Here is a 27053-nt window from a genome sequence, read left to right as displayed (position 1 = left end):
ATTTAGACTCAATTTAATTGGATTTTCCACAAGACAACAATTTGAGGAGATTTTCATGTCACTCCTCGTGCTCCTCAATAGCGTCGCTGATCCTCAGCTTGTTGGTAATTATATCTTACAATACTTTAATATTCATTTCAGAACAAATGTTTTTTTTCTCCTCATATTTTAAACTAGAGTTTTTGTTTCGACAAGGACAAGCACTTTCACTTTAATTCAATTTTATTAAATGACATAATTAAATATTTGTGCAAAAACTCTGAAAAATTATGATGCTCCCGGACATTTGCTACTTCAATTTGATAAATCAGATTTATTGCGAAATTTACTCTATATCGCTCCTTGGAAATTACAAGGGGCCAACTCACTTTTTGGCGATTTTGAGGTTTTAATTCACTCAGACAGAGAATTTAATAAAATTTCAGATGATATGCGTCAATAAATTTCTTTATTACAAAAGTTTTTTTCAAAATTTTACTCTTTATGATTGCTTGCGCGGTTTTGTTTGAAGTCAAGGGGCACAAAATAGATTTATCGTTCAAATTTTTGTAAAACAAGGGACTACCTCAAGCAAGTTGATCCCGTGTCATTCTAATTTCATGAAAATTTGCGCATCATTTAGAATGACAAAGAGCTAACTCACAAAAAACACATATTTTGAAAGGTAAAAATATGTATGTTTCGATGTTTATAATAATGCTCATACAAATAGAAAAGAATTAAATTGTTTTTATTAACATATTTAATTAAGATAATTATTTAAACAAAGTTGAATCTTTCATGCTGTCTCCTGAAAAATGTCTCAGATTGAGTTGGCCCCTTGTAATTTCCAAGGAGCGATATAGTCATTCGAGAAGAGATGGAACACCTTTTTTATATTCAATATTGCGAATACGTTTTGACTGCGAGACAAAGACGAATCTTATTGGTTTATCATTTGAAGACTCTAAATTTAAGATATCAATATTAGAAATGCCTAGATGAAAATAGTCACTTCGAAAAACAGCATTTAAAAAAAGTTCCATTTTGAGGCACTCAAAAAAAGTTAGATGGAACACCCCTAATTTTAGCAAAATATTTCTAGTTTATTTTATTAATTTAGAATTATTTTATTATTTAGAATTAGTTTATTTTATTAATTTAGAATAGGAGGGAAGTGATTTTAGACATGAACACTATTTCATTGAATTTATTGGAGTTTATTATATTTTTTCAGTATAAATGATTTATTTAGTGGAATATGTGGCTCATATACTTCGATGGCAATTTCGCTGAGTGTATCAAGTCAGTTTGACCAGAAATTTAAGGAAAATAATTTTTAAGATTTACTTGAAAAGTTTTTGAAGAACATTGACCAAAATTCACACCGGAAGTGTTGCCTAAACTATTAAGTTCCATCTCTCCTAAATCCCCAAATACACGTATTCTTATGGCGAAATAAAATTTTTTGGCCATTTTTCAGTCATTCAAAAAATTCAATTTCAATTTTCTCGTACAATTTTAAAGGTAGAAAGCTGTAACTTGGGGTTTTTCATTAAAATGTTGAAGGGCACAAATAGACCAAATGAGGTGGAGATCGTGCATAGGCAGGAGACGAAGTGGTCCATCTCTCCCACTGTTCCAACTCTCCTCGAATGACTATACTAGGAGCTTGATACAATTCAACGATTGTTAATTTAGCATTAAAAGACAATTTTATTTTTTTCTGATAAAAACAAAAAGAAGTTCAAGCTCAAAAGAATTATGACAAAGTGAAAAATATTTGGCAGCATACTCGAACTGATTATGATCAACGCATAATAACTTTTGTTTGTAAACATGTTTTCAAAGTTTCCTGTAAGAGAGAACGAGATGACTAGATCTCTGTTTCATTCACTCTCATTGAAATGTCAAAAACATATTTACAAAACAAAATTTATTGTGCGTTGGGCATTATAATGCCTAGCGCACAATAACGTTTGTTTGTAAATATGTTTTCAAAATTTTCTATGAGAGTGAGCGAGATGACTAGATCTAGATCTCACTCATTCTCATTGAAATGTCAATAACATGTTTACAAAACAAAAGTTATTGTGCGTTGGGCATAATATAGCTAGCACAAAAAAAACATCTGGAGATATTGTTTTTTTTTTGTATTGGATGTCACCGAAAACCGGAAGTTGTTATGTTATACCATTTAAGCTCCAGTAGGGGAATTCTGTAGCAGTAACGATATGTCAGATGACATATTTTCATGGTAAGTTTTAGAGTAGGACAACATTAAAGTCGAGTGACCATTTAATGGCCATTGTAGGTACTTCTGTGAAGTTCCAAGTAACTGATATTAGTCGGATTTTTAATTTATTATACCGAATTTACAGAATTCCCCTGTAGGACGACGACAGATTTAAAAAAAAGTCGATTATATAACTACATCCTCTTTGAGTTCCAATAGTAAAAATTACATTATCCTCTGGACGAATATGAGAAACCAGAGCTGAATTTGTCAGAGGTAGAATTACGCAATGTATAACATGCACTTTCTTAATTTCGGCCGTTGAGGTTCAAAGTCATGATCACTGAGACTGTCGGGTTCCCCATGTACTAAATTTCGGACTCCGAAAGTCTATGTTTTGTGCTATATTGTGTATCTGTGTGTGTGTTCTTTCCCACCGTCACAGGGAGAGAGGTAATTGTACTGACCCTAGTGGGGGCAGTCGGGGACAGAGCTTGATAGTGAGTGGATGTTTTAAGTTTTTTCCTCCCGTCAGGAGGGCGAAGGTGAAATGTCAGTGGGGTGCTGAGGAGGCTCCTTGCGGTCCAGGAGAACTTTGTCTTGCTGATGGCGCCCACCGTTTCTTTCCCACGGAGGGAGGGAGACGTTTCTTTACCGGTTCAGCGGACAACGAAGTCCAGAAGACCCGAGAAGAAAATCCATCTACCGGTCGGAGGGGTTTTATAATGGGAGGCTCCAGGCTCGCCTCCGGACATCTTCACCGAAAGATCATCGGGTTATAGACTTCAATGTTGCGTCAGTGGAGAGAATGGGGATCAGCGGAGTTATCATTCTCCCGTCTTCCGGCTCCTTGAATCTCCAGGCTCATACAGAGGAGAGACCCTACGCTTATGCCATCGGATATCATCGAGGATTCCGGATCAACAAAACCTTGAGTATCATTTACCCCATTACTTGTCAACTCCTTTTATATATTGTAACTTTGAATTAAAGTATTAACATTTATATGGGCCATAGATCGATAGTTTTCCCTAAGTGATATTTAATTTGAATCGGAAGGTTTTAATGGGGTCTAATGTAATAAAGAACAAAGTGAACATAGGATCTAAGTATTGTCATTCTTTCGGTCCTTTCGGTGGTGCATTGGAGATAATCGGGTAGATGGGACTGTGAAGGAAAGGAGTGAGTAAATGATTCTGCCCATAATTTCTAGAGCCGATTAGGAGAATTCAACATCGGTGAAACGGGATAAATAAGCAATTTTTTCTTATAAATCTAAAACACTCTTTACACTTGGCGCCCAACTCGCGGCTTTTTGACCCAATTTGAGTTAACATAACCTGTTTAAGAGTCTCATTTCAAATTTGCTTTCCCTACGAAGGAATTCTTTTTTCTTTTTCATGGTTTTCTTTTTTGTGAAGTGGGAAGAGGGTCTGTGTCGTGATCTTGATTATCATTTTGAATTTTTAATTTTGATGCATTTATGGGATCATTCTTTGGGACGAATGAGAGGACTAATGGTTTATCTTGAATGAAGCATATCTTCTCCCCAGGGATGTCCTGAGGTATTCAATTCACTTTTTTTGTTTTAATCGATTTCCTAATTTCTTCTAACCTTTAGTTTTTTTTAATTTTGTATCGAAGGATTTCTTTGGGACGAATGGGAGGAATAATATTTGATCCAGTATTAGGTATTTCTTCTCCCCAGAGATACCTTTCATAAGTGATTTACCTCTTTAAATGCTTTGAATCCATTTTTCAATATTTATCGGGAATTCTTCTGGGACGAATGAGGAGGGTTAATGTTTAGTTTTACATGGACATTCCTTCTCCCCTAAAGACTCCCGGGATTAATATAATTATTTTTTTTCATCTTAAAATTTTTCTTCATCGTTAAATCCGACATAATCTTGAAAGGAAAATCTGTGACTTTGGCGAGTCTCATAAATCTGCATGCTGCGGTATTGTATGCTAGCTCAATTTTCTGGCCCATATAGTATTGGGTATGATATTGATTTGCCTTGATCTAATTGATCACCTTAATTGGGAAATGGGGTGGCATATATGGGAAACATCCTGTGCGGGAATGGTATTTCTATTGCATATTTTGTAATTCGGGCGCAGGGGGTTATATCGAAAATATTTTTCGAATTGGAGATTGATTCAAGCGGATCTGTATCTAATAATTTTGTACGTTTTGTTTTGTTCTGGTGAGTGTATGTGCTTGTGGATCCTGTGTGATCCTGTGCTGTGTACATCCTTGAAGAGGGCGGAAGAAAAGTGATCAAATTTCACCAAATCATTTTTAGCATTTGGCACGCGCCACAGATTTCACTCTTATCATTTCAGTGGGTACCGTTACGATAATCTGATTACCCATTGAACTCATTTCATCTTTGTCTCTGGATAATCCAAGAGTATGGAATTTTATATTTCTATACAAATGTATCAACATACAGCTAGGGTAATTGATTTCCTATTGAATTTGATGTTTCGGGTGCTTTTCTGCAATTATCTTGGATCACAATTTGCCCTGGATAAAGGCTCTTTTCATCACATATTTGTGCTTTGTCTTGTTCCCAAATCTGGTGAACTTTGAAAATCCATTCTAATCCTATTATTTTCTCTGATATTGTTGGACTTTGGTTAGTCTCTGGCCGTGATAACCATGAGTAATTTTCTTGGGCTATACCCATGTCTCGTCCTCGATAGGTTCTCTCCCATTTGGAGGCTCCTTAAAAGAGGACGTAATATTTTCATGGATCCTAATGTTGCTGAGGCGTTTACTTTTGTTTCGGAATATACTCTGGGAATCTAATGAGGGGATAATACACTTATATGCCCTGGATGGAAGAATTTAGGAACATATGAACCCAAGGTTCAATCCAAACCTTTTCTACATGTTAAAGTGAGTACTTATGTTGTTTGTAATTAGGAGAACTCAATCCTTATACTGAAAGTAATTACAGTCTTTGAATATAAATCGGTCATTTACGTGTCTAGGATTACGGAGATGATTCTTTCGGATTGGGATGTCTCGGTGCTGTTCTTTCGGGGAGTGCGGGTCATTGGGCCATAAGGATGTAAAACCAGATTTTTTTTTATTTTTTCCCTTATTTTCGGTCATCTTTTCATTCTTCGGGTTTTCCTCTTCTATACCTCGGACATTTTCTATTAGGAATTTTGGCGTTCGCCTTTCGAGGTACCCTAAAATATTCTTCTTCTTTTCGGCCTTTTTATCTCTGGTACAGCTTCGTGTGGGGGCTTTGACGTTGGCCTCTGAAAGGGCTCAGAACACAATTAACTCGGTCTTGTGGCTCCTTGGACAGCTTCTTTCAGAAGCATTGGCATTTGCCTTTCAGGGTGCCCAAGTACCTTTCTTTTCGGTCATTCGGTTCCTTGGACAGCTTCTCTGGAGGCTTTGGCTTGAGCCATTCAAGGATGTTTTTCGGTTCTCGGTGATATCTTCGGATATCTCTTTTCGGAAAATCACCCCTGTGGTTGCGCGTGTGGCTACTTGGGTGTTCTCGGATAATTTTTCGGAATTTCGGTCGGAGTCGGTCATAATTGCCCAAAGGTTTCAGATCCTGTTTCAGAGCCTATAATTATTCCGGAAGGGAGGTGCTCTTGGGGAGGACTGGGATTCTGGCTGTTACGTTCGGTTCTATTTGACGAGGGACATGTCGGTTACTCCTGATAATGATTCATTCCTTTATTTATTTAAGTTTCATGCCGGTCTTTTTCTTAATTTTCTTATTTCTTTTCCCCGGAATACAAACGGTGTAAGCCTCGGAATCCGGAATAGGTTTTTCATTGCAATTCTGGCGTTAGTTGATTCATGTTCCTTGCCGTTGACCGTGACATTTTTATTGATATGCCGGTCGGATGTCAGAGTTTTCCGATGTTTGGAATTGAGAAGAGTTTTCCATGCCTCCCGGGTGGCGAACGCTGGATTGGTTCCGAGAACTGCATACAGTACCCCGGTGAATCGGTGTCCATTCCGATGCACGAGGGGGTCAATGTAGCTCCAATAACATTGCCAAATCGGTTATTCCATTCTTCGTCCTCTGGTCTGATGCTCGGGGGGGATGGTGGTCTGACCCCTGACATGTATTCCGGCCATTGCCTTTCTTAAGGCAACCTTCGAGAAGAACTTGCACCGCCCTCACGAGATGCCGACTCAAAGAAAACTACGGAACACCTAAATCAATAACAACTAAAGAATCACCGCTCAGCAAACGTCTTAAATGGAAGACATCTGAAGAAAGCCTCGTTATAAATAACCAGTGCGAGATAGATGCAGTCAAACAACTCTAGCCATATACCGACTGTGAGGTGTGTTTCAAGGACATCTTGATAATCGGAACAATCCGCTTGTTGATGTGGCGGCCGATAGTGGTGCAGATACAAGAGGATCTCCATGTACGTCAAAACAATCGCAGCAATTACTCAGTAAGAGACCAACAGCAGTTACACGGATTGGTCTGAGTTATGTTATCGGATTCCGGAGCTTCCTGAAGCCAATCACGCTATAGGAGCATAAGCCAAAAGCTCTTTAGCCCAAGGTTAAGTTTACCGGATGATTCGCTGCTCATGGAGACAGACCGGACAGAGACCCGACAAAGTGAGAGGAGAGAGGGTCCCGTGGGTGGAGCATGGAGGGGAGGGGATGCCTTTTTTCCGAGTGGACGGCTGAGTCGGGAAATGGATTAGCAGTCCCTCTAGTGTTTGCCCTGTTTGCATTTTTTTTCTGATCCCCTCTGCATTACGGATTGCATCCTTGGTCGGGAGACTTATGGAAGTTGAGTAGGGGTTCAGTGGGGTCCGAGGGGGGAGGTTTGGAGACTCGTAATTTTATTTGTTAAATCCATTTATGGCAAGGTTCTGGTGAGTCACCCTGTCTTATTTTCTTTCCTCATTATCACCTGGACTACGGAATGTTCGGAGGGTTTCGTGGGGAGATGTGAGGCAGGTATTAAAACGGTTGGACTTGTAAATGGAGTTTGGCCTTCACGATTTTGAGCATCCGGTGAATTTTTATGTTCACTCAAAACGGAATTCATTTCGGGGATTCGGTGAGTGGCTGCAGAGATTTTTTTTTGCTATCCTGCTTGAGGATCTTCTGAGAGATATTCTGAATTTTTCTATTGGACGGGAAAGCGGGGGGGAATCTTCTTGGCTATTGAATCATTCAATTCCATTGGTATTCTTATTCCTTATTTTGTTTTTCCTTTTAAAGTAACTGCTGAAATATGAACCCGGAACCTACTTTTCTCATTCATTATAAAATTTAATCTGGTATTCCTTTGGTATTGTAATCATCTGGCTACCAACTGACTATCTCCCTGATTTAATCTTGAAGTCTTGAACTAAAGTAACTTTCCATCTTCCTTTTTTTTAAGGAATCAGCCTCAAATATTCCCTTATTTCAATTAATTTTTCACTTGACTTTCACTCCGGCCCAACTAAGAGAATTTTTTTCTTTTTTTGTTTTCTTTTTTTTTCACGAAAGGGGAGATATAACATGCACTTTCTTAATTTCGGCCGTTGAGGTTCAAAGTCATGATCACTGAGACTGTCGGGTTCCCCATGTACTAAATTTCGGACTCCGAAAGTCTATGTTTTGTGCTATATTGTGTATCTGTGTGTGTGTTCTTTCCCACCGTCACAGGGAGAGAGGTAATTGTACTGACCCTAGTGGGGGCAGTCGGGGACAGAGCTTGATAGTGAGTGGATGTTTTAAGTTTTTTCCTCCCGTCAGGAGGGCGAAGGTGAAATGTCAGTGGGGTGCTGAGGAGGCTCCTTGCGGTCCAGGAGAACTTTGTCTTGCTGATGGCGCCCACCGTTTCTTTCCCACGGAGGGAGGGAGACGTTTCTTTACCGGTTCAGCGGACAACGAAGTCCAGAAGACCCGAGAAGAAAATCCATCTACCGGTCGGAGGGGTTTTATAATGGGAGGCTCCAGGCTCGCCTCCGGACATCTTCACCGAAAGATCATCGGGTTATAGACTTCAATGTTGCGTCAGTGGAGAGAATGGGGATCAGCGGAGTTATCATTCTCCCGTCTTCCGGCTCCTTGAATCTCCAGGCTCATACAGAGGAGAGACCCTACGCTTATGCCATCGGATATCATCGAGGATTCCGGATCAACAAAACCTTGAGTATCATTTACCCCATTACTTGTCAACTCCTTTTATATATTGTAACTTTGAATTAAAGTATTAACATTTATATGGGCCATAGATCGATAGTTTTCCCTAAGTGATATTTAATTTGAATCGGAAGGTTTTAATGGGGTCTAATGTAATAAAGAACAAAGTGAACATAGGATCTAAGTATTGTCATTCTTTCGGTCCTTTCGGTGGTGCATTGGAGATAATCGGGTAGATGGGACTGTGAAGGAAAGGAGTGAGTAAATGATTCTGCCCATAATTTCTAGAGCCGATTAGGAGAATTCAACATCGGTGAAACGGGATAAATAAGCAATTTTTTCTTATAAATCTAAAACACTCTTTACAAATGGTTATAGAATTCCTTAGAAAGAATATTAAGCGAACTTCTATTTACATATATTCAGTGTAATTAATTCCCTACCCATTATTGAAATATTTATTAATATTTACTAGTTGAGTGTGTTTTTCACAAATTTACAGACTACCTTATCAGTTTATCATTATTAATTTTAATTTATCAAATCGAAAGACGACTTAACGTTTGTAATCAAAATAATTATCAGATTACATTTCCACCATTTTCTGACTAATCCGTCTCTTGACTTAAGCCGAGTGGGTAAGTGATGGGAATTTAGTAAAATTATTTTTTTAATATAATTACGTTGTGCTGTCTCTCGGCTTAAATCGTAAGTGTGTTGTCTAGGACACTACCTTTCTGTTTACACCGTATTATAATTCCAAGCTATTACAGTATGCAATAATTATATGAATGATCTATGCTTTCTTTTCACGTCTGTATAAACCCATTCAGCGCTACAATTTTTTCTACATAAATTATAGATAGACAATAAACGTGCTTAAAAATTATAATATGCTTATAGCTAGACAGATCGTCCCGAAAAAGGGGTGAGTTTGCGAGAAAAAATTAAATTAATGGACGTTTTGAGATAAATAATTTGTAATGAAAGAGGGTTAGGCAGTTTAACGAAAAGGCAGTTTCAAAAATATATTTCCTAAAAGTGTATTTAAACCAAAATTTTAAAAAGAAACAAAAATAGTTTGTAATGATTTTAAATTGTCAATTTCATTGTAATTATATTTCAGAATAATTTCTGCAAAATATTCTATAACTTACGGAAGTAGGGGAGACAGGGGTAGAATTAGCCAGCAAATGAACCTTTTTTTTTCGCGCATGATTTGTGAAAAAATGATAAAGTTTGTCTAATGTTTTTGTGTTTCATAAGTAGCATTAAGATATTGGCTGTATAAAACCGTATAGTTCAGAGCTCTAAAAATCCTTGGCTTTTTCTAGAGAGGATAATGAAAAAAGTATGACGCATTGGCTACACCTGCCGCGGCCTGGGTAGATTTAGCCACTTTCGGGGTGCTATTTGCCACCAGTTTTCCAGACGAAATTTTAAAACTGGAAATACCAAGTGTTATTTCACTTGATCCACTGAAGCCCACTGATACTAAATATGTAACTTAAACCTAATGAAAAAGACTTTAGCCGACTTTTTCATGACATTTTTGTAATTGCGGCAAAATTGATGAAAATATCCTGAAAAAATCTATTTCACAAATTTTTCATCCGAATGGCAATATTGCTTGGAATATTAATAGTAGGTACTTTTTCATCTAACAATTATCCATGTATTAGTGAAAAAATCATTGATAGTTTTATCCGGCCACGGAAGAGTGGCTACAACTACCCCGAGGGCTGTTTTAGTGTTTTTCATCTTATATAAAAAATTGGATAATTATTATCCAAGTGAAAAATATTTTTTAATTAGGTTTATGAAACCAGAAACGAGGTAAAACTATGAAATCTTGACTAGAAACTCAGAAAACCAAATGCTGGTCCAAAAACTGAAACATCAAAACTGCAGTTTTATACCCATTTTATAAAAATGCTTCTAAATTGTAGGATAACAGGATCAGACTTATAAATATTTCTGGGAAAATGGGGATGTGTTCCTACTTTCATTAAAAAATACTTTGCTCAAGGTACATTTTAAGGGAACCGAGAAAAATCCACTGTCTACTTCTGCCCCTGGCTAATTGTACCCCGGTCTCCCCTATTATGAAAATTCTGTTCATAAAGAGTTTAACAATACCTAAATCCTTGCATTTACAGATTAAATTGTCAAAATTGTCCAATTAATAACGAATTATGACAATATTTTGAGTTTTCTTATTTATAAAAATTGTTATTAAAATCTGAAGGCAGGACACGAATGTCCCTTCCGGAAGCGTCAGTGGAAAAATGATTTTCAACTCAGAGAAAAAACCTTCTCAGTTTCCCATAGCTTTCGGCGTACTGCACGCCTTCCTCAGTGGCTAGAGAGGAAAATTTATTGGCATAAGTTTACATTGAAGATACATAAAGAGCTCACAAGCAAGGGAATCATCTTTGTCTTACGACACTTACTCGCTGAATACAATTTAGATCTCTGAATTACGTTAAAGATGGAAAAAGAACACCAAAAATGAATAGGGGGTGAGAGAGCTGATACACTACAAGAAATTGAGGGAATTGGCAAATTAATTATAAACAATTTTAACTAAAAATTAAAAACTAAATGTACCATGGATCTATCATAGCAGAGAGACAAAGAACTAAAGTTATTAAAATCTTGTAATGAAATCCTTGCTCGATCATATTTTTGCATGTATAAAGCCTTAAAAAGCCATAAAATACCTACTTAGTCTAATTATGTCCTGATGGATTTGCACCTAATTGTACATAATTGTAAAGAAGGTTGAAGGAATCTAGAATATTTTTTGCAAGTCCTAGCTATTTGCTATGTAGTAAATATTTAAGCTCAAAAATGGCGGATTTTTAAATTCTCAAATTCATAATTGATTTTATTTATTTTTTATACTTATAATTTTTTTTTAAGCAAAACCCTTTTGGCAATAAAAACTACAATACTCATGCGTAATATTTTTCATTAAAGCGAAAAATATTATTCATTGGTATTGTCAGAAAAATTACTTGAATTTTTAGGCTATTTTTGTCACTATCGTTCATAGAAGCACAAAATACACCGAATCAGACTCTGTTGGACTTTCCAAGCTTAGATTTAAAACATGTAATTGATTCATTTTAATTTTTATTGTTGATTTTCAGTCCGTGTAAAATGTCTCGTCGTTAAAGGGTTAAGAGAATTTATGGCGAATTGCCTTCAAGACTTTACTTTTTCCGTTACTTTTGTTCATTAAAACATTTTCCCCACAAAATTTTATTCAGCAAAAATTAATATAAAACTTTATAAAATAGATTTAAATTTATTAATTCTACTTAAAAATTAAATTATTATAAGGTGTTAACCTTAAATTTATTTAGAATAAATAACCACTTACAAATACTTATTTACAGCCTAAAAGGTAAAATCGTATTACAATTCTAAGAATACTAAAACCAAAAAATCAAAATATTAATTTTTTATGTTGGTATGACTGGACATTACGTTATACGACTGATTTTTTTTTTGAGACTTCTTTTTCTGTTGAGATTCTTTAAAAATTGTGGGGTGAAATTATAATTATTTCCACCATTTTACTGTGTTTCATTGCAGTTTTTATTAAAAAAAAAAACAACTTTAAAATTCAATTTGCAATTTAGAGGTGAACTGTTAAACCCTCCTCGACTATATTTAACTCATAATGATATAAAATATTCTTCATATTCCGTGCTAATTTTGTGGTCCAGCAGGGTTGGTAAATTGAACAGTGGATGCATTACAAATTTACTTTTACATTATACTTGTGACAATCAACATTTTTTCTAACTCAACTCCTCAGTAAATCAGTTATTGTGAATTAAGGTGCAAATTAAAATTTAAAAAAAAAATGTGAAAGACCCGTCGTCCTTTACTTGAGAAAATTCCTACAGATTTGCACCTTAAACCCCCCATACAATAATATAAATGTATATGTTGCGTTGGTTATAAACATTGTAGTCAGGAAATCTAAATAATTACATCACACTCCATTTCATCCTGTAATTAGTATTTCGTGTTCGAAATACTATGAATCTCTGTGAGATTCGTTTAGAATTTTAAATAAATCCTATTAAGAAGAGTGTATTTCGCGGAAGTAATTGTGTCAAGTTTGTGCTAGTGCTAGTATTTAAGAGGTTTCATTTTCTCTATTTACAGACTTTTCCCCCCTGAATATAAAGTGGTATTGTTTGCCTAATTACATGCATTATAATGCAAATGATGAAGTTTTTCTTGAAAATAAACTTTAAAATTTTGTACTTGTAACAAAATAACCCATTCATTTAAATGTCTTCTAGTAATAATTCTCAAATTTGTTTTGCCAAACACAAACTTCTATTCTGTAAACTAACATATCTTTGTTTTATTAAAAAAAATGATTTAAATGTTTAAATATACTCCGGGAAGTTTCATTATACAATTTTATGTAGCACAAAAAAAGGCAAAAAACAGATAACGTGTTTGTTGAATAATGTAATTTTTACTATGTGAGAATCCTTGCAATATTGCTTTCTATAATTATCATATATATATATATATATATGATTCTCTCCGATTGAACTCAAGTATTGAATTCAAAAAAAAATTAAGCTCTAGTCGATTAATCCAACTAATAGAGAAAATGCTGAAGAGTTGTAAAAAAAATGAAATTACGCGTGATTTTAGCTCGAAATACTTAAAATTGAAAAATTACCATAGATATAAATTTTTCAATTGAGGAACAAAAAACTTTATTATTATTGATCATTTAAAAGGATTTTTAACATCGTTTGCTAAATGTATCCTGTGAGTGGGTTTTTTTTTATATTAAGTGCATGTCAAGATATGTTTGTTAATACAATTCGAACATTTTGTATAACATTTTATGATTAAATTTTTATGTTTAATTTTTCGTAAAATAATTTTGTAATTAATTTTTGCGGTTTTTACTAATCCCCCACCACCATTTTGGTTTGTGCATGCATGCGTTTATCAGTATGGCTGTTACCACACCTAAAGACAAAACGGTTAGAGATAGAGACATGGAACTTTCGGGTGACCTCCCATCAAGGGGTGAATAAATGGCTCTCAGAGTGAACCGTGAGCGGCGATCGGCAAAATTGTGCCGATTTGGAGGTGAAAATCGACAGATTGGCACTATTTTGCTATGAAACCGACAGATTAGCAGAGTTTAACTTAGAAATCGACAAATCAGTATGTTAAACATACACATTGTTCATTAACAAAAATCGGCAGATCGGTACGATTTTAGCGAAGAATCCGCCGATTTATATGTCAGTTTGCTCTTAAGAAGTATAACGTTCGTCTAAGCTCGTGTAACATTATAAATTCCTTACAGACAATTCGGCTGGTAAATTTTGATGTACTGTACTGGAAACACTAATCTTGTAGACTTATTTGCGGCAAACCGGCACGAGATCAACAGATCGGCATTCGAGTGAACCGTGAGCGACACAGTTATCTACCCCTTGCCTCCCATAAGTCAACTTTCAGATCGGCAAAATGCCCCTTATTTTGTCCTCACCCCTTCCCTTTTTCTCCAAAACCATGTTTTTTGCGGTGGCAGCCAAAATCCCGAAAGCCAAAATCCCGAATTTTAAAATTGATGAAATTATATGGGGGAAAATGTTTAGAATAATTTCCTAAGACTCAGAAGAATTCCCTTTGCCTCCAGCAAGCGTGGATACAATCGTGGGAGTAGCTGTGACACTTTTAAGAATTCGAGATTTTGGCCCATTCGGGATTTTGGCTTTCGGGATTTTGGCGTTCGGGATTTTGGCTTTCGGGATTTTGGCGTTCGGGATTTTGACCGGGACCCCATCTAAGTCACGAGTTCGAACACTTCGCAAAGCTTGAGACGCTCTGCCACTCCTTTTTATGCAAATTTATTTCATATTTTATGCATAAAACACAAATCAAATTTAAATAGGGACAGGGGAAATTTAGATCAAAAGCACAAGATTTTAAGTATGAATATTCAAATTATCGGGATTACTTGGCATTATGTCTATCAGTAATGATAAACCTATAGTCGGTTATGATCATTAGGGTCGTAAATTACCTTTTTAAATGGTCAAAATCATTCATTCCTTCATTTTCAACCGCTTATCCCTATTGCGATCGCGGGCCCATGACATCCAAATTAGCAGCCCACGCTTGTCGATCCTCCGCCACTTCAGGACGGCAAGATTCTGAATTTGATTCAGCCACCTTGTCCTAGGTCTGCCTCGAGGTCGACACCTTCTCACAATGGCTTGTATAGCTTTTCTGGGGAATCTTATGGTCAAAATCAATAACTTCTAAATCTATACAGTATTTGCGTAAGATAATATTATAAGAGGGGATGGTGGAGGAAAGACAAAAGACTGCCCTAGATAATATTGACTTATGTGGGGGTCGTTGAAGTCCGATAGTCTATATCTTTTAACGTTTGGCTTTTAACCGTGCCACATGTTGAAAAAAAATGCATTATATAACTTCTTTCTCTTTGAGTTCGAGCAGTAATAAAATACAAGATCAAGATATTAATTTGGTGAAACAGTATATTTGTAGAATTTATTGTATGACATTTGGTTATTTAAAAAAAAAAATGAAAGAGACAAGCATAAGTGCGAACGGTAAAAAAATAAACTCCGAAAGAGTTAAATATGAATGTTTTCTATATTTTGATTATTCTATTTGACTTTTGTGAACAAAATTTCTAATTATTGACATTTATGAACAAGAATACAAATATGAAAGCCACATTCAATATGATAATATTCATCCTAGAAGAATTCCCCTCTTCTAAGTATACTGTATATATAATATGAATACCGATTTGAATTAATCCGATTAGACGAGAATTTTTTTCTGATATTCTTTATGCACAGCGAAAATGACGTAAAAAGAATTTCTTTTTCTTCTTCTACAGATGCTCACGAGGAATATTTCATTAAAACAATGTGCCTTGGAGCAATTTCGGAATTGTTGGTCACATGCAAAATGTTTCCGCGAATAGGATTTCGTAAAGGTGAATTTCACCATTCACCCCGAGTCGACAGAATAAAAGTGGATAATATAGGTGTAAAAAAACTACATAAGATTCTCTGTCTGATACCGGGACCTAATGTGTTCTACCATGGGAATTTAGAGAGGAATTTACTATGTGACAGAGTCAATGGTACCCAAGCTTTTGCACCTAATCAATTTAGCATGAATTTCATTTGGCAAATTGTTGAGGAAAATGTTGTGGAGATGGATACAACACTCAAAAGTGTGAATTACTTTGTGGATCAATGTGGAATCGACTTTAGGAGTACAGTTCAATTAATTTTTGATGTTTTTGCTCAACTGATCGATCAACAGTGCACACAAACTTTAGTAAATGTAGCAAAATTGAGTGATATCTGTGAGAATAGGGATCAATGCAAATGGATTAAGAATACAATGCAACAACTTCAGGAGAGGATACCACTGGAGAACACTGTGGCACATCAATATATAATTTATCTTCTCTGCAAATCACATGCAATTCTTGTACCATCGTTGAGTGATTTGGCAAATTTATGCTCTATAATTCCTACATATCTGAAGAGTACCCATGTTTTTGTCCGAAATGCAGCTCTTAATGGGCTCCTGTGCCTTCTGGAGAGTGCTATAAATACTAACACAAGTATTGGCGCTCTCAGCGAAGAGATAATTCTCCTGCGGAACATTGCAATCAGCTACATCAATAGGAATGGGGTCACTGATGAGAGTGTCTATTCATATAGTGATATGCACACAAAACTCGTCTGGACGCTAACATTCTATTTAATAGAGAAGACATCCAAATTCGTGCCTGATTGCACTCTCTTGTCCAATCTCATTATATCCGGAAATAATATTCTAAAGAGAACGACAAACCTCCATCAGTATTTGTGTATTGTTCACGTAAGTTTCCTAAATTGTTCCATTTAACATAAATATCTATAGAGTCTGGAGAAGCTATTAACCCTTTCAAAACAACAAATGCATCTAACATACTATCCAAGAAAAAGGTTCTTCTCTCTCGCAATCAATTAAGTTTCTTTCTTTTCCTAATGCAAATCATTATAAAAAGATCAACCCTGTTAAAACACTTGCACATACAATGGGATTGGCACGAATTGTGCCTAATAAGCGTTCAAATTGATTCAAATGTGTAATTTGTGTTTCTAAATCACTTAATATTTAGAATAAAATAAGTGGTCTTGGCCTGCAAAAAACATGTTTAAATTTACTTAAAGTACATAAAAGTGCATTCAAATTTAAGAAAAAATTAGTGAAAATTCACTTCATTTTTGAATTAAACTTATACATTTTATTCATTTTAAAACAATTTTAAATGTATCACATTAAAATCTTAATGATCAAGTAAGACAACACCGGAGATGCACTTAATTATTTTTTATATAATTTACTAATCTATATAATTCATTCTTTTTAAGATGTTTTTAATGAAATTGACTCATTTTATTATTATATTTCAATAGCTAGTCCGATTCTTTAAATTTCCTATAAGAAATCATGGGTTAAAACCATTAGGAACATAGAGAAAAAATTGAGTTGTTCGATGCTTGAGTCGTCCGAAGGTAGCGCGCTTTCCCCTATAAGTTTCTTTCTTGTATCCTGGGCATAAACAAACAAATTATTATTATTAGTTAAATAGAAATTAGTTGAAAATAATAAAAGAAATTAAGTCAATTTTAGACTTAATAAATATTTTACATAATCACCCTATAGATATTTTGGGAGGCTGCAATAACTACCCAGAGCCATCTGACAATCTTGAAGTTTTTTTGTTGACATTTAGCGACAATTGAGAAATTGTTTTTTTTTAATTTTATTTTATCTAGAAAGAAGATGAATGGTACCTTTCGTAATATGTTAAGGCCGTGTCTTTAATTAAGAGGACAAAAAAGTTTTTCGCGATTTTTTTGGAAAACAAACAAACAATAAATCTTAAATGTTTTGGTGGATGTTTATGCATATTAAAAGTTCTTAAATAATTTTTTTCAGAAAAAAAATATCACAAAATGGCGTAACTAATGAGTAGTTTAATGAAGCGTCTCGTCAAATAAGCGGTAAATGTACAGATAGTAATTCTTATCTGAAAAATACACTAAAAACAACAAATTTTTATAAGTGTATTTTATAGTTAAACTATAAGAAAACCCGAAGAAAAAAGTGAAATCGCAACTTTTTTTTTTCTAGGGTTTAAAAAGCACGCATTTTTTGGTAAATATTTTTACTTTTTTGACTTGCTGTAGAACATAAAAAATGAGTGTTCAACAATTCATTTAAGGGGTGTTCAACAATTCGAAGAAATTGTCAATGAGAAGTGGAGAAAACGCGCTTTAAAATTTTGAGTATTCGGTTAAACGCTTGCAATTCTGGTGGGTCTTCTTTGCTTTCATCTCTGTCTATTCGGACATACATAGAATTGGGTTCTGATACTTCCATAGTATACGGTGGAGTCATCACTTATTGATGTTATACCTTTTTGCCTATGGACAATGGACATCATGCAAAAATCTTAAATTCTTATCTAAAACAGATTTCGAAAAATCATAAAATTGTTAATGACATCATAAACTGCTCATTTTAAGATTTTTCGAAATCTGTTTTAGATTAAAATTTAAGATTTTTGCAAGCTATTCATAAGTGTATAACTTCTATCTAAATTTCCCGTCTAATAACAATAAATGTTCAAATAAGCCAACCCGTTCCAAAGTCAGCACCCCTGGGGCCGTATCCTCCACTTTGTGAGAGAAGATTTACGCGGGCTTCTCTCCGTGAAATTTTCGCCTATTTTTCCCATCTGCCTTCTCTCCGTATCCACGAATATCGGAGAGATTCATGCGAAATTTTCGTGTATAAACTCTTTGTAGGAATCGCTTTTTGACGTTCCGCGCGCTGTTCTTGGTCGCAAAAAAACTGAATACTGAAGTAATTATAAATTCAAGGAATGAATAAACAATTAAATAACATTGTTTTAAGCTTTGATTTATTCAACGCAACTGCTCTTAACACTTAACGGCAATGGCATTTCATGCCAAATTTCTCTTTTTAATATTTTACTGCAGTAAAAAACTTTAAAAAGGCCCTTTGCATTTGCACCAATTCAATTATGAATACGTATTTGTACGTATAAAGATTTTCTCATTTTCTTGTGGTTTTGTATAAATTTTCTTAAAATTGTCAAATAATGCTAAAGTGAAGTTTCAGAGATTTTTGTAACAAAAAACTAATTTCCATTGAATTTTTCTTTTTTTTAACAATTTGACAAGGAATATTGGATTCATATCAATATAGTATATGTAAGATTTGGGAAAGGGAGATATTGAAGGATAAGTACGTCTCCTCCCTTGAACGGAACTCTATATGTTATTTCTTCTACTGATCGGGTACTGCGTTTCCAGTGAAATCATTCCAAATTCATTCCCACATATATATTCCTGTAGAATTTAAAATTTCTCATTTAAAATTTGCGCGTTTTTTTTTTTGAAAATAATAAGTAAAATTCCAACAGGAATTCGGAAAAGAAAAAAAGGTGCAAAGATAATTTCCATCTTATACTTTTTTCTGCAATATTATTCTGCAGCAATTCTTATTATTAATTTTTTCAATATTTTAACATTTTATTGTATTTCTTTGTGATTTTTTGAAAAAAAATTTCAAGCGACGAGGCATATTAAATGTTAAGAGGTTACGAGTTTTCGCCAAGAAAAGTTTTCATAAAAAGTTTTAAAGAGTTCACGGCCAAGTAAGCTGCTAAATATCTGTTCAATTTCGTATTTATTAAGAATATAAATAGGTTAATCAAAGATCTAATCATTAAATGGCCGTTTCCTTATTTCCGAGAGCTGAAACAAAATAATATTAAAATAAGAAACAATTTTGAAAATGATTGGTATCAAACTCAAAAAATAGAAAAATAATTAGAGATAATAAGAAAAAAAATCGAAATTACTGCACAGTTTATTAAGAAAGAAAACTTCATTGAAATTTATTATAAATATATGGAAATTGTATTTGTTAAGTGACATAATCATTTAAAAACAATTTAAAAGAAAACGCGATATTTTAATTTATTTGCTTATTTTCTATGTAAATTAATCAAACTCTCACTTGGAATACGACTCGAGAATTCTCCCCGGTTTTTGATGAGAAAATTTCCAATCAAAAATTTCGTGGATACCAAATAGGCGAGTTCCACACGGAGAGTTGGCTTTTCCCACAAAATCAAACTCTCACATCTGGAGGATACGGTCCATGGTGGTGGAGAAAACGACTCTATTAGGGTGATCGATTGTACGGTCTCAGGCAGTTTTGGTGCCTGAGAGAGTTACACTTACAAGGGATATAACATTACTGCGTAAAGCTCTCATCAGTCTAAAGCCAAAATCACTCGATTGCCGGTCATATGCAAGTTATATTATTTTTTGAGTAGATAAATATTGCTTTGCCTCTTAATCATTCATTTACAAAAATCTTTTTCGTTCTTAAAGTGCTGTTGTCTTTTGAAGCACTTTGTTATGAACATTATACATTATTTTGAAATTTAATCAGAATTGTTGTGAAAAGGGGATGAGAAATGAAAAATAAAGAATCTCAGCTAACTATACGAAATACGAATGGATTAAACCGAAAACTAGAAGTATCTTATTACCTGCAGTAATGGTTGACATGATCCTTAGATCGTATTATAGATTACAAAAAAAAATATATCACGCAATAAGTAGAGACGCTTTTTACCATTTAATTTATAATATTTAATAAAAAAACGAAAATTATTCAAATAAATAAGTACTTTCTCTTGAAGTTTAAGCGTAAAAAATAGTTTCGTCAGAAACATTGCGTAAAGTAGAATTTGAAATGAATTTTAAGGCCCCAACACATTGAAATCTTGATTCCACGGGGCATGGGACTGACAACCCCATCCCTAAGAAAAAAATAATCATGGATGTCCCGAACTCCCCTTGAGGAAAGGCCTAGTTCCTCTATGGAATGTTGTGCCACCATTATTATTATTATTAACATATTGAAATGTATATTCGTCAAAAATTACTTTTTTTTTTGAAGAATCTCATATGGGGGAAATCTCAAAATTCCATCAATAAGATAATTTTTAATAAAAATTATTTCAAATGTAAAGCGATCTTAACATGGCAAATTGTTAAAGTAGAAGTTCTCAATGCTTTATATATTATATATCCACCTCTATTTAGCTGGTAGTAATGTGAATTAGAGTTTACTTTATACTTTTTGTACTTTTCAGGGCATGCAACGTCTGGTAATCACTAACTCGGTAGAAAAGGTTTATCGGGAAAAAATTGAGAAAATCTCGCTCGATTTAGTTAAATGTGACAATGAAGAGTTTTCAATACCAGCTCTGAAACTACTAATTTCCTGCATGTATATCGGTAAGTTTTCTCTATATATGTTTATGTATATAGTTGTACAAAATCCACATTCACTTACTCTCTCACGCTTCCAATGCACATATTAATTAACGTACACCATTTCCCAAGATTCCCCTTTACCAAAGTAGTCAAACACGTTTAATTATTTCCCACTGCAATTTTCCTGTCTCCACACCCACACACTACGGATGTAGGGTCTCCTTACCAGCTACACCTTCATCGAGCAGACTTTGTACTTTCTAATTTTTATGCATTTCACCCACTTCACGTATAAATGATTAAACAGATTCATGAAATGCAATTACAGTACAGTATAAAATACGATGTCTATGAATTATTTAAAAACTACCCATTTGTCTCCTTCTATACAATGTGAGTTTTCCATTGCTATCAGCTTTTGTATTTTGTTGAACAAAAAATCGCAAAGAAATAATACATAGGGGAGACTGGGGCAAAAAGTCACAAATCGAAAAATTCAAAATTCAAAATCTTCCAAGATAGTGGTTCAAATTTTTTTTCTATAGATAGCCTCCATAGACCTTCTTCAATGTCGTAAGTTTCTTAGAATTCGAATAAGGAATTTAGAAAATAAAAAATATCGAAATTTTTAGACCTATTTTTGAAATATTTTCCTTGCAGAAGATAAGAATTATTACCTACTTATTTTCCAAAATTCATGCACTGGTGAATATTTTCTAAATAATTTGGATTTTTTGATTACGAATCCGCTATCTATTTTAGAATTTCACAAAAGTTCTTTTCTCCAGAAATCCTTTTATTAAAAATGGCCACTTGGGGCAAAAAGTAACAAAAGGTATAGAGCAAAAAGTAACAAAGAAGCGAAGCAATTTCTAATGTCTTACGGCGAAAAGAAACGTCGTTACCATGTCTCGCCGCTTGTTGTTTGCATTGGTCAAATGATTTGCAGTCTTTTGTTTGTTTTTTCTAAAATAGCTTGAAAAGCGCTTTTATCGATTTCTCACTTTTCTCGCAGAGAAAACGGTGTCTTACAAAGGTGTAGATGAATAAATTTTCTATGAAAATATGTATGTAGGTATTTTTTCAAATTTACGGAAGCCCGTAATGAAGCGAATAAAAATATAATAAATACCCAATGTCTGGTACTATTTGCCCCAGCATTTTTGAGAATAGTTACAAAATTACCTTTTAGAAATTGGCTCGATAAACGTATTTCCTTACAAAATAGAGGAAAATTACTTTCACAAAGTTGTAGAGCGGTAAATTTCCTATAAAACTGCGCTAATTAGATATTTTTGAAGCGCTCGAGTAGCTTGTAAAAAATAAAATATCCGTTTTGTGACTTTTTGCCCCAGTCTCCCCTACTATGCACATTTCATTAATTTTGTTAAGAGAAAAATTAAATAAAAAGAAAACTTTACGAAGTATTTAAACTTACTGATGTTGCGACATCAGTAAGTTTTTCTTATTTCTCAAATTTTTCTTATTCTTTTTTGGTTGTGCATTCATTGATAATTCATAAAAACGCAAACTAAACCAGTTGTACAATTTGTTTTAGAAAAAAAGTTAATTTATGGTTCGTTATCAAATGATTATTATTTCTTAGTAGTACCGATTCAGAGTTATTGGGAATTTAACTATGGCTTTTTAAATTAATACAATTTTTATCAAAATTGTTTATATTAACGTTGGTATTTTAGAAGGTTTGATTTTTAATCTTTGACTTTAGAAAACCAGTTAAGTCTGATAAGAGGGTCATTCGCAGAAATGGGCAATATATTCACCTCTTCAAAGCATAATGAAAAAAGAAAAAAAAATCAAAAATTAAAATTATAATAAAGTTATTTTAATATTTATTGCTCGAACGCAAATAGAACAGTGTAACTATCCACACACATATATAAAATTCTCACCTCAATTTACAGTGTATTTATTTCGCCGTCAAAAAAAAATCCGATGATATTTTTTAAATATGTTTAAACTTATTCATAACAATGGATTTTCACTTTATTTGCAGCACAAGAAACCAAATAATGAAACTATAGCATAAAATATATACAAATAAAAAATTAGTACTATATATTTATCAAGAAAAAATCCCTGTCCAACTTATATCACTTTACCCTAAAATTCAAACGGTAAGAGATATCAACTTGAGGTTTGTAATAACTTCTCCTAAATTTATATTATCTTGAGACTAAATAATCTTTTGCTATTCTTCCCCTCTCCACTTATTTGATTCCTATTCCAAATCAAAAATGAAGTTTTTCTCATTTTTCTCAAAAACTATTAGTTTTAGAATTTCTTTAATTTTTGGATATGTTTTGGAGGTACTGTAACTGAACATTTCATCCATAGTCAACTTTCACCAGAAAAACCGCCATTTTGAATTAGAAGAGATCAAACGTCGAAAAATGTTAAATTTACCCTCTTGATAAATTGTCAAATTTTAAATTATTTTATAAGGATATGGACTAATTTAAATCACTACTAATTTGATATAGGGGAGAGCCTGTATGTTTGAGATGCGGTGGATTATTCTTTGTAAGAATTTGCGAACTTTTTGTTCAATATTAATTGTATTTATGTACAATGAATTGTCAATCAGACCAAATCATCCAGTCTTCTCCGGAATGGAGATAGTTAAAAAAAAAAGTGCTCCATCCAGGATCGCACTGGAGATCTTTCGTTAACTAGACGAGTGCTCTACCAACTTTATTCATTTATTATTTAATTAAATAAATGTGACAAAAACACTAAACGAGTTATTTTAACCCTTTAAGAACGAGCGGGACACCGGTGTCCCAAAAACAAAAACACTTTTTGGACTATAGAAAGTTATTTGTCCGAAAAATTAGTTTTTATTTTTGGCACACTACTGGTGTCCCATTCGTCTTTAAAAAGGTTAATAAAGTATGTACTATAGTCATAGTATACTACGCGCTATATAAAATTTCAAAATAATTTTCTGAGTTTTGGAAATAATGCTTAAAGTCAAAATATTAAAAAGTAGCTCAAACATGCCGGCTCTCCCCTACACAAAAAAAAATTCTAAAGAGATGAATATTTACACAGAACTCTTTCTTGTGAATTTGAACACTTCGCAAAGCATATGACCCCATTAACAATCACTTTTTCCTTCAAAAGAACCCAAATTTATTCTCCGGTCAGATACGACAATTATATAAAGGAGGGTGAGGTAGTTTCACAAAGTTCCACTATCTTCACGACTCTTGTTTGTAAGCGAATATGAATTGTGTTCCAAGTTAACTTATGTTCTGCAATTTTTACATAAGGCTTACAGTAGGTGTCAAAAGTTTATTGCCTCACGTATGATCGGGAAACCAGGTGCAAAAAATGATAGAAAAAATTACTTTTTCGAATTTTTCTTTTTGCAAATTAGTTGCCTGTAATCCGTAGATCTTATTTATATATTTAAAAAAAAACAATTAATTTTATTTTCATATTAAAAAAACATATTGTTTTCCAAAAGTTGATCATTTGTGATTCGTCAAAAGTTTGTTGCCTCAATTGAAAAAGTCATTCAAAATGGTCATAACATGCAAACCAACTTTATGTAAACTGGTTATATTTTAAGTTAATGTCATTTGAGAGACAAATGGTGGGTTTGTACGTTTCTAAAGTTCTCAATGAAAAATATATGTATATACAGTATCGATGAATAACAAGAAATAATCTGTTTCTTGATAATTTATAATTTAGGTTAAAAATTGCAAATTACAAAAAGTTAAAAGGAGGGAAATTGTCCAAATATATTGCCGGAATAAATCTTCGTCGTTATTTGTTTAATTTTATGGAAAATATCTACACGATATGCATAAAATCGTCAAAATATCTGGTGATAAGGCACGACCACATCTAAAAAACGCTACTGGAAGGGTTTCGACTCAGGGCCAGGGGGTCGATAACAGCATTATAGGTATCTCTGATAGTAATCCTATGATGTCTGCTCCAAAAATTCACAGTCAGTTGGTTATTGAAACGATACAGGTCCCTGTTGTTATAAAAATCAACTGAAAATGGTCAGAATATTTGGGAGACAAGCAATATTCCCAATATTCCATTCATTGGTCAGCTATAGTCTAATCTGGGTAAAAGGTTGTAGTTTTACTTGTTTAACATGTTTCAAGTAAATCTACAACCTTTTATTTAGATTGGTCTTGTTTACCAATGGAATAATGCGAGCCACCCAAACATTCTTACCATTTTCTTTCAATAAGGGCTTGTTTTTGTAACACTAAGGACCTGTGTTCCTTCAGCAACCAACTATCTTTCAATTCATGAAGCAGACATCATTGGGTCACTATCGAAGACACTTACAATGTTATAATCAACCCTCTGAATCGATACCCTAGGTCTGCCAGCATCGTTTTTCAGATGTACTCATTACTATCTTTGGTGATTTTTCATAAAATTTAGCAATTAACGACACAGATTCATTCCGGCATCTGGACAATTTCATACCCTTTAACTCCATTTAACTTGCCATTTTAACCTAAATTATGAATTTTCAAAAAAAAAAACAGATTATTTCTTGTTATTTATCATTACTCTTATACACATGTATTTACCATAGACAACTTTAGAAATGTCCAAACCCACCATTGGTCTCTCAAATGACATAAATTCAAAATATAGCCGGTTAATTTTAAGTTAGTTGCATGTTTTTGACCATTTTGAGTAGCTTTTCAAATGAGGCAACACACTTTTGACGCACGAAAAATGAACAACTTTTGGAAAACAAATATTTTTGGATTATAGGCAACTAATTTGCGAAAAGAAAAAAGTAATTTTTTCTATAGTTTTTTGCATCGGTTTCCCGAACATACATGAGCCAACAAACTTTTGACGCCTACTGTATTATTAAATTATGCCTTTTTATATTGAGTAATAATTATTATAATTACACTTTTTTATTGCTTTTCAATAAAAATAATTGTGATGAAGGATCATCCAGTCAATTGGAAAACACAGAACACTCAAATGGAATTGTCCAAGATGAACCTGAAGTGATTGTGCAATCAACTGAAAAAATTGATGTGCTCTTCCTGAAGATTAAGTCATCAACTCCTGAGGCAGCAAGTATTATAGGAGATGTCCTATGCCAAATAACAAGAGACCTTCTCCCACCAAATGAGATACTCACGAAAGTTATCAAGGAGCTGCTGTCTCTCACTCAGCCACATGGAGCTGTTGTGGCTAAGATTGTATTTCAGGTGAGTGAGTAAAGGGAAAGAGAGAACGAGAGAATGTAGATGATCACGTGCGAATGGGTTAATTTTGTCAAAAGGATGCATTCGTACATAAGGTGAGCAATTTCCAATTAAATTTTGCAGGTATTTCGATCTGCAATTGATTCTGCGTACATGGCACTCCTTCAGGACTGGCTCATTTGCTCGCTACCTAATTTTGTGACGTTGCCACCAGCAAATGCGGTTTCTTGCTTGAGCGTTATCTTCGTGTCGGCTTCATTAAACTTGAATCTGATAAAGATTTTCCCTGAAATCCTCGAGAATTTTGGCACGCTTGGATGTCGCGAGGAGTATATATTTCATGAGGCCACTCGAGATTTCTATGGGAGGCTGAGTGTGGAGCAGAAGGACAAATTCCGCAGTGTTTTCTTTAAGCATGAATCATCCATTTATGCAAATATGCTCAAGAATTTATAATTCTTTTTCCATTCTATCCATATTTAACAATTTCAGCCAACTTGAGCATTTTTCCATTAGATCCACTCACCAGATTAAAAGTATTTTCCATAGTCCATAATGTGCATACTTTTCCGCACGACCAGTGTGTGGGTGGAGATCTCTATAAAAATTGTTGTACATTGGAAAGCAGCCCCTGAATACTAAATTGTACTATTGTAGGCTTGATATAATGTGAATAGCAGGGGAAGGCTGAAAAATATATATGACTATGTGTTTTATGAAATTTATCATGGATTTCACTCACACTTCCGGACTGGATATTGCGTAAAATGCCCCACTTTAACTATCACGATTGCTCTACGATGAATTGAGACACACTTATGGCGTCATAAAGTACCAAATTATTTAGGTAAACATATTGCTCCGATGAAAGGTCGATTAAGATCTGTTGAATACAAGCCTACACCATATAGGCTGAGCACGCATGCAAAACGATTCAAACTATAATCAAGATATGATTCCCGTTTTCCCACTCCAAGGACTCAACCCTCATTACCCACGACAAGCAGCTATATTTTGCT

At 34.0% G+C, this 27053-nt stretch overlaps 1 protein-coding gene and 2 long non-coding RNA genes across 3 annotated transcripts in view; 2 read left to right on the top strand and 1 right to left on the bottom strand.

The window, feature by feature from the left end:
- The window catches only part of LOC129799469 (huntingtin), a 51156-nt gene extending 24401 nt beyond the window's left edge, over positions 1–26755 (top strand). The window contains exons 5-9 of the mRNA XM_055843364.1: positions 7–104; positions 15307–16307; positions 20677–20821; positions 25769–26037; positions 26158–26755. Of these exons, the coding sequence (XP_055699339.1) occupies positions 7–104; positions 15307–16307; positions 20677–20821; positions 25769–26037; positions 26158–26490 (1846 nt within the window). The 3' untranslated portion in view covers positions 26491–26755. The remainder of the gene's footprint in view (positions 1–6; positions 105–15306; positions 16308–20676; positions 20822–25768; positions 26038–26157) is intronic.
- LOC129799470 (uncharacterized) lies at positions 2514–8545 on the top strand. The gene is made up of 2 exons (XR_008751514.1): positions 2514–3150; positions 7977–8545. It is a non-coding gene; the product is annotated as an uncharacterized LOC129799470 (long non-coding RNA).
- On the bottom strand, positions 10694–11011 carry LOC129799471 (uncharacterized). Its single transcript, XR_008751515.1, has 3 exons — positions 10977–11011; positions 10820–10905; positions 10694–10728 (listed from the first exon to the last, which is right to left on the bottom strand). It is a non-coding gene; the product is annotated as an uncharacterized LOC129799471 (long non-coding RNA).
- Positions 26756–27053: the final 298 nt, after the last annotated feature.

The sequence above is a fragment of the Phlebotomus papatasi genome, chromosome 1, assembly GCF_024763615.1.
Source record: "Phlebotomus papatasi isolate M1 chromosome 1, Ppap_2.1, whole genome shotgun sequence".
Taxonomy (NCBI): domain Eukaryota; kingdom Metazoa; phylum Arthropoda; class Insecta; order Diptera; family Psychodidae; genus Phlebotomus; species Phlebotomus papatasi.
The sequence above is the reverse complement of the archived record's forward strand: the minus strand, read 5'-3'. Positions and strand labels throughout refer to the sequence as shown.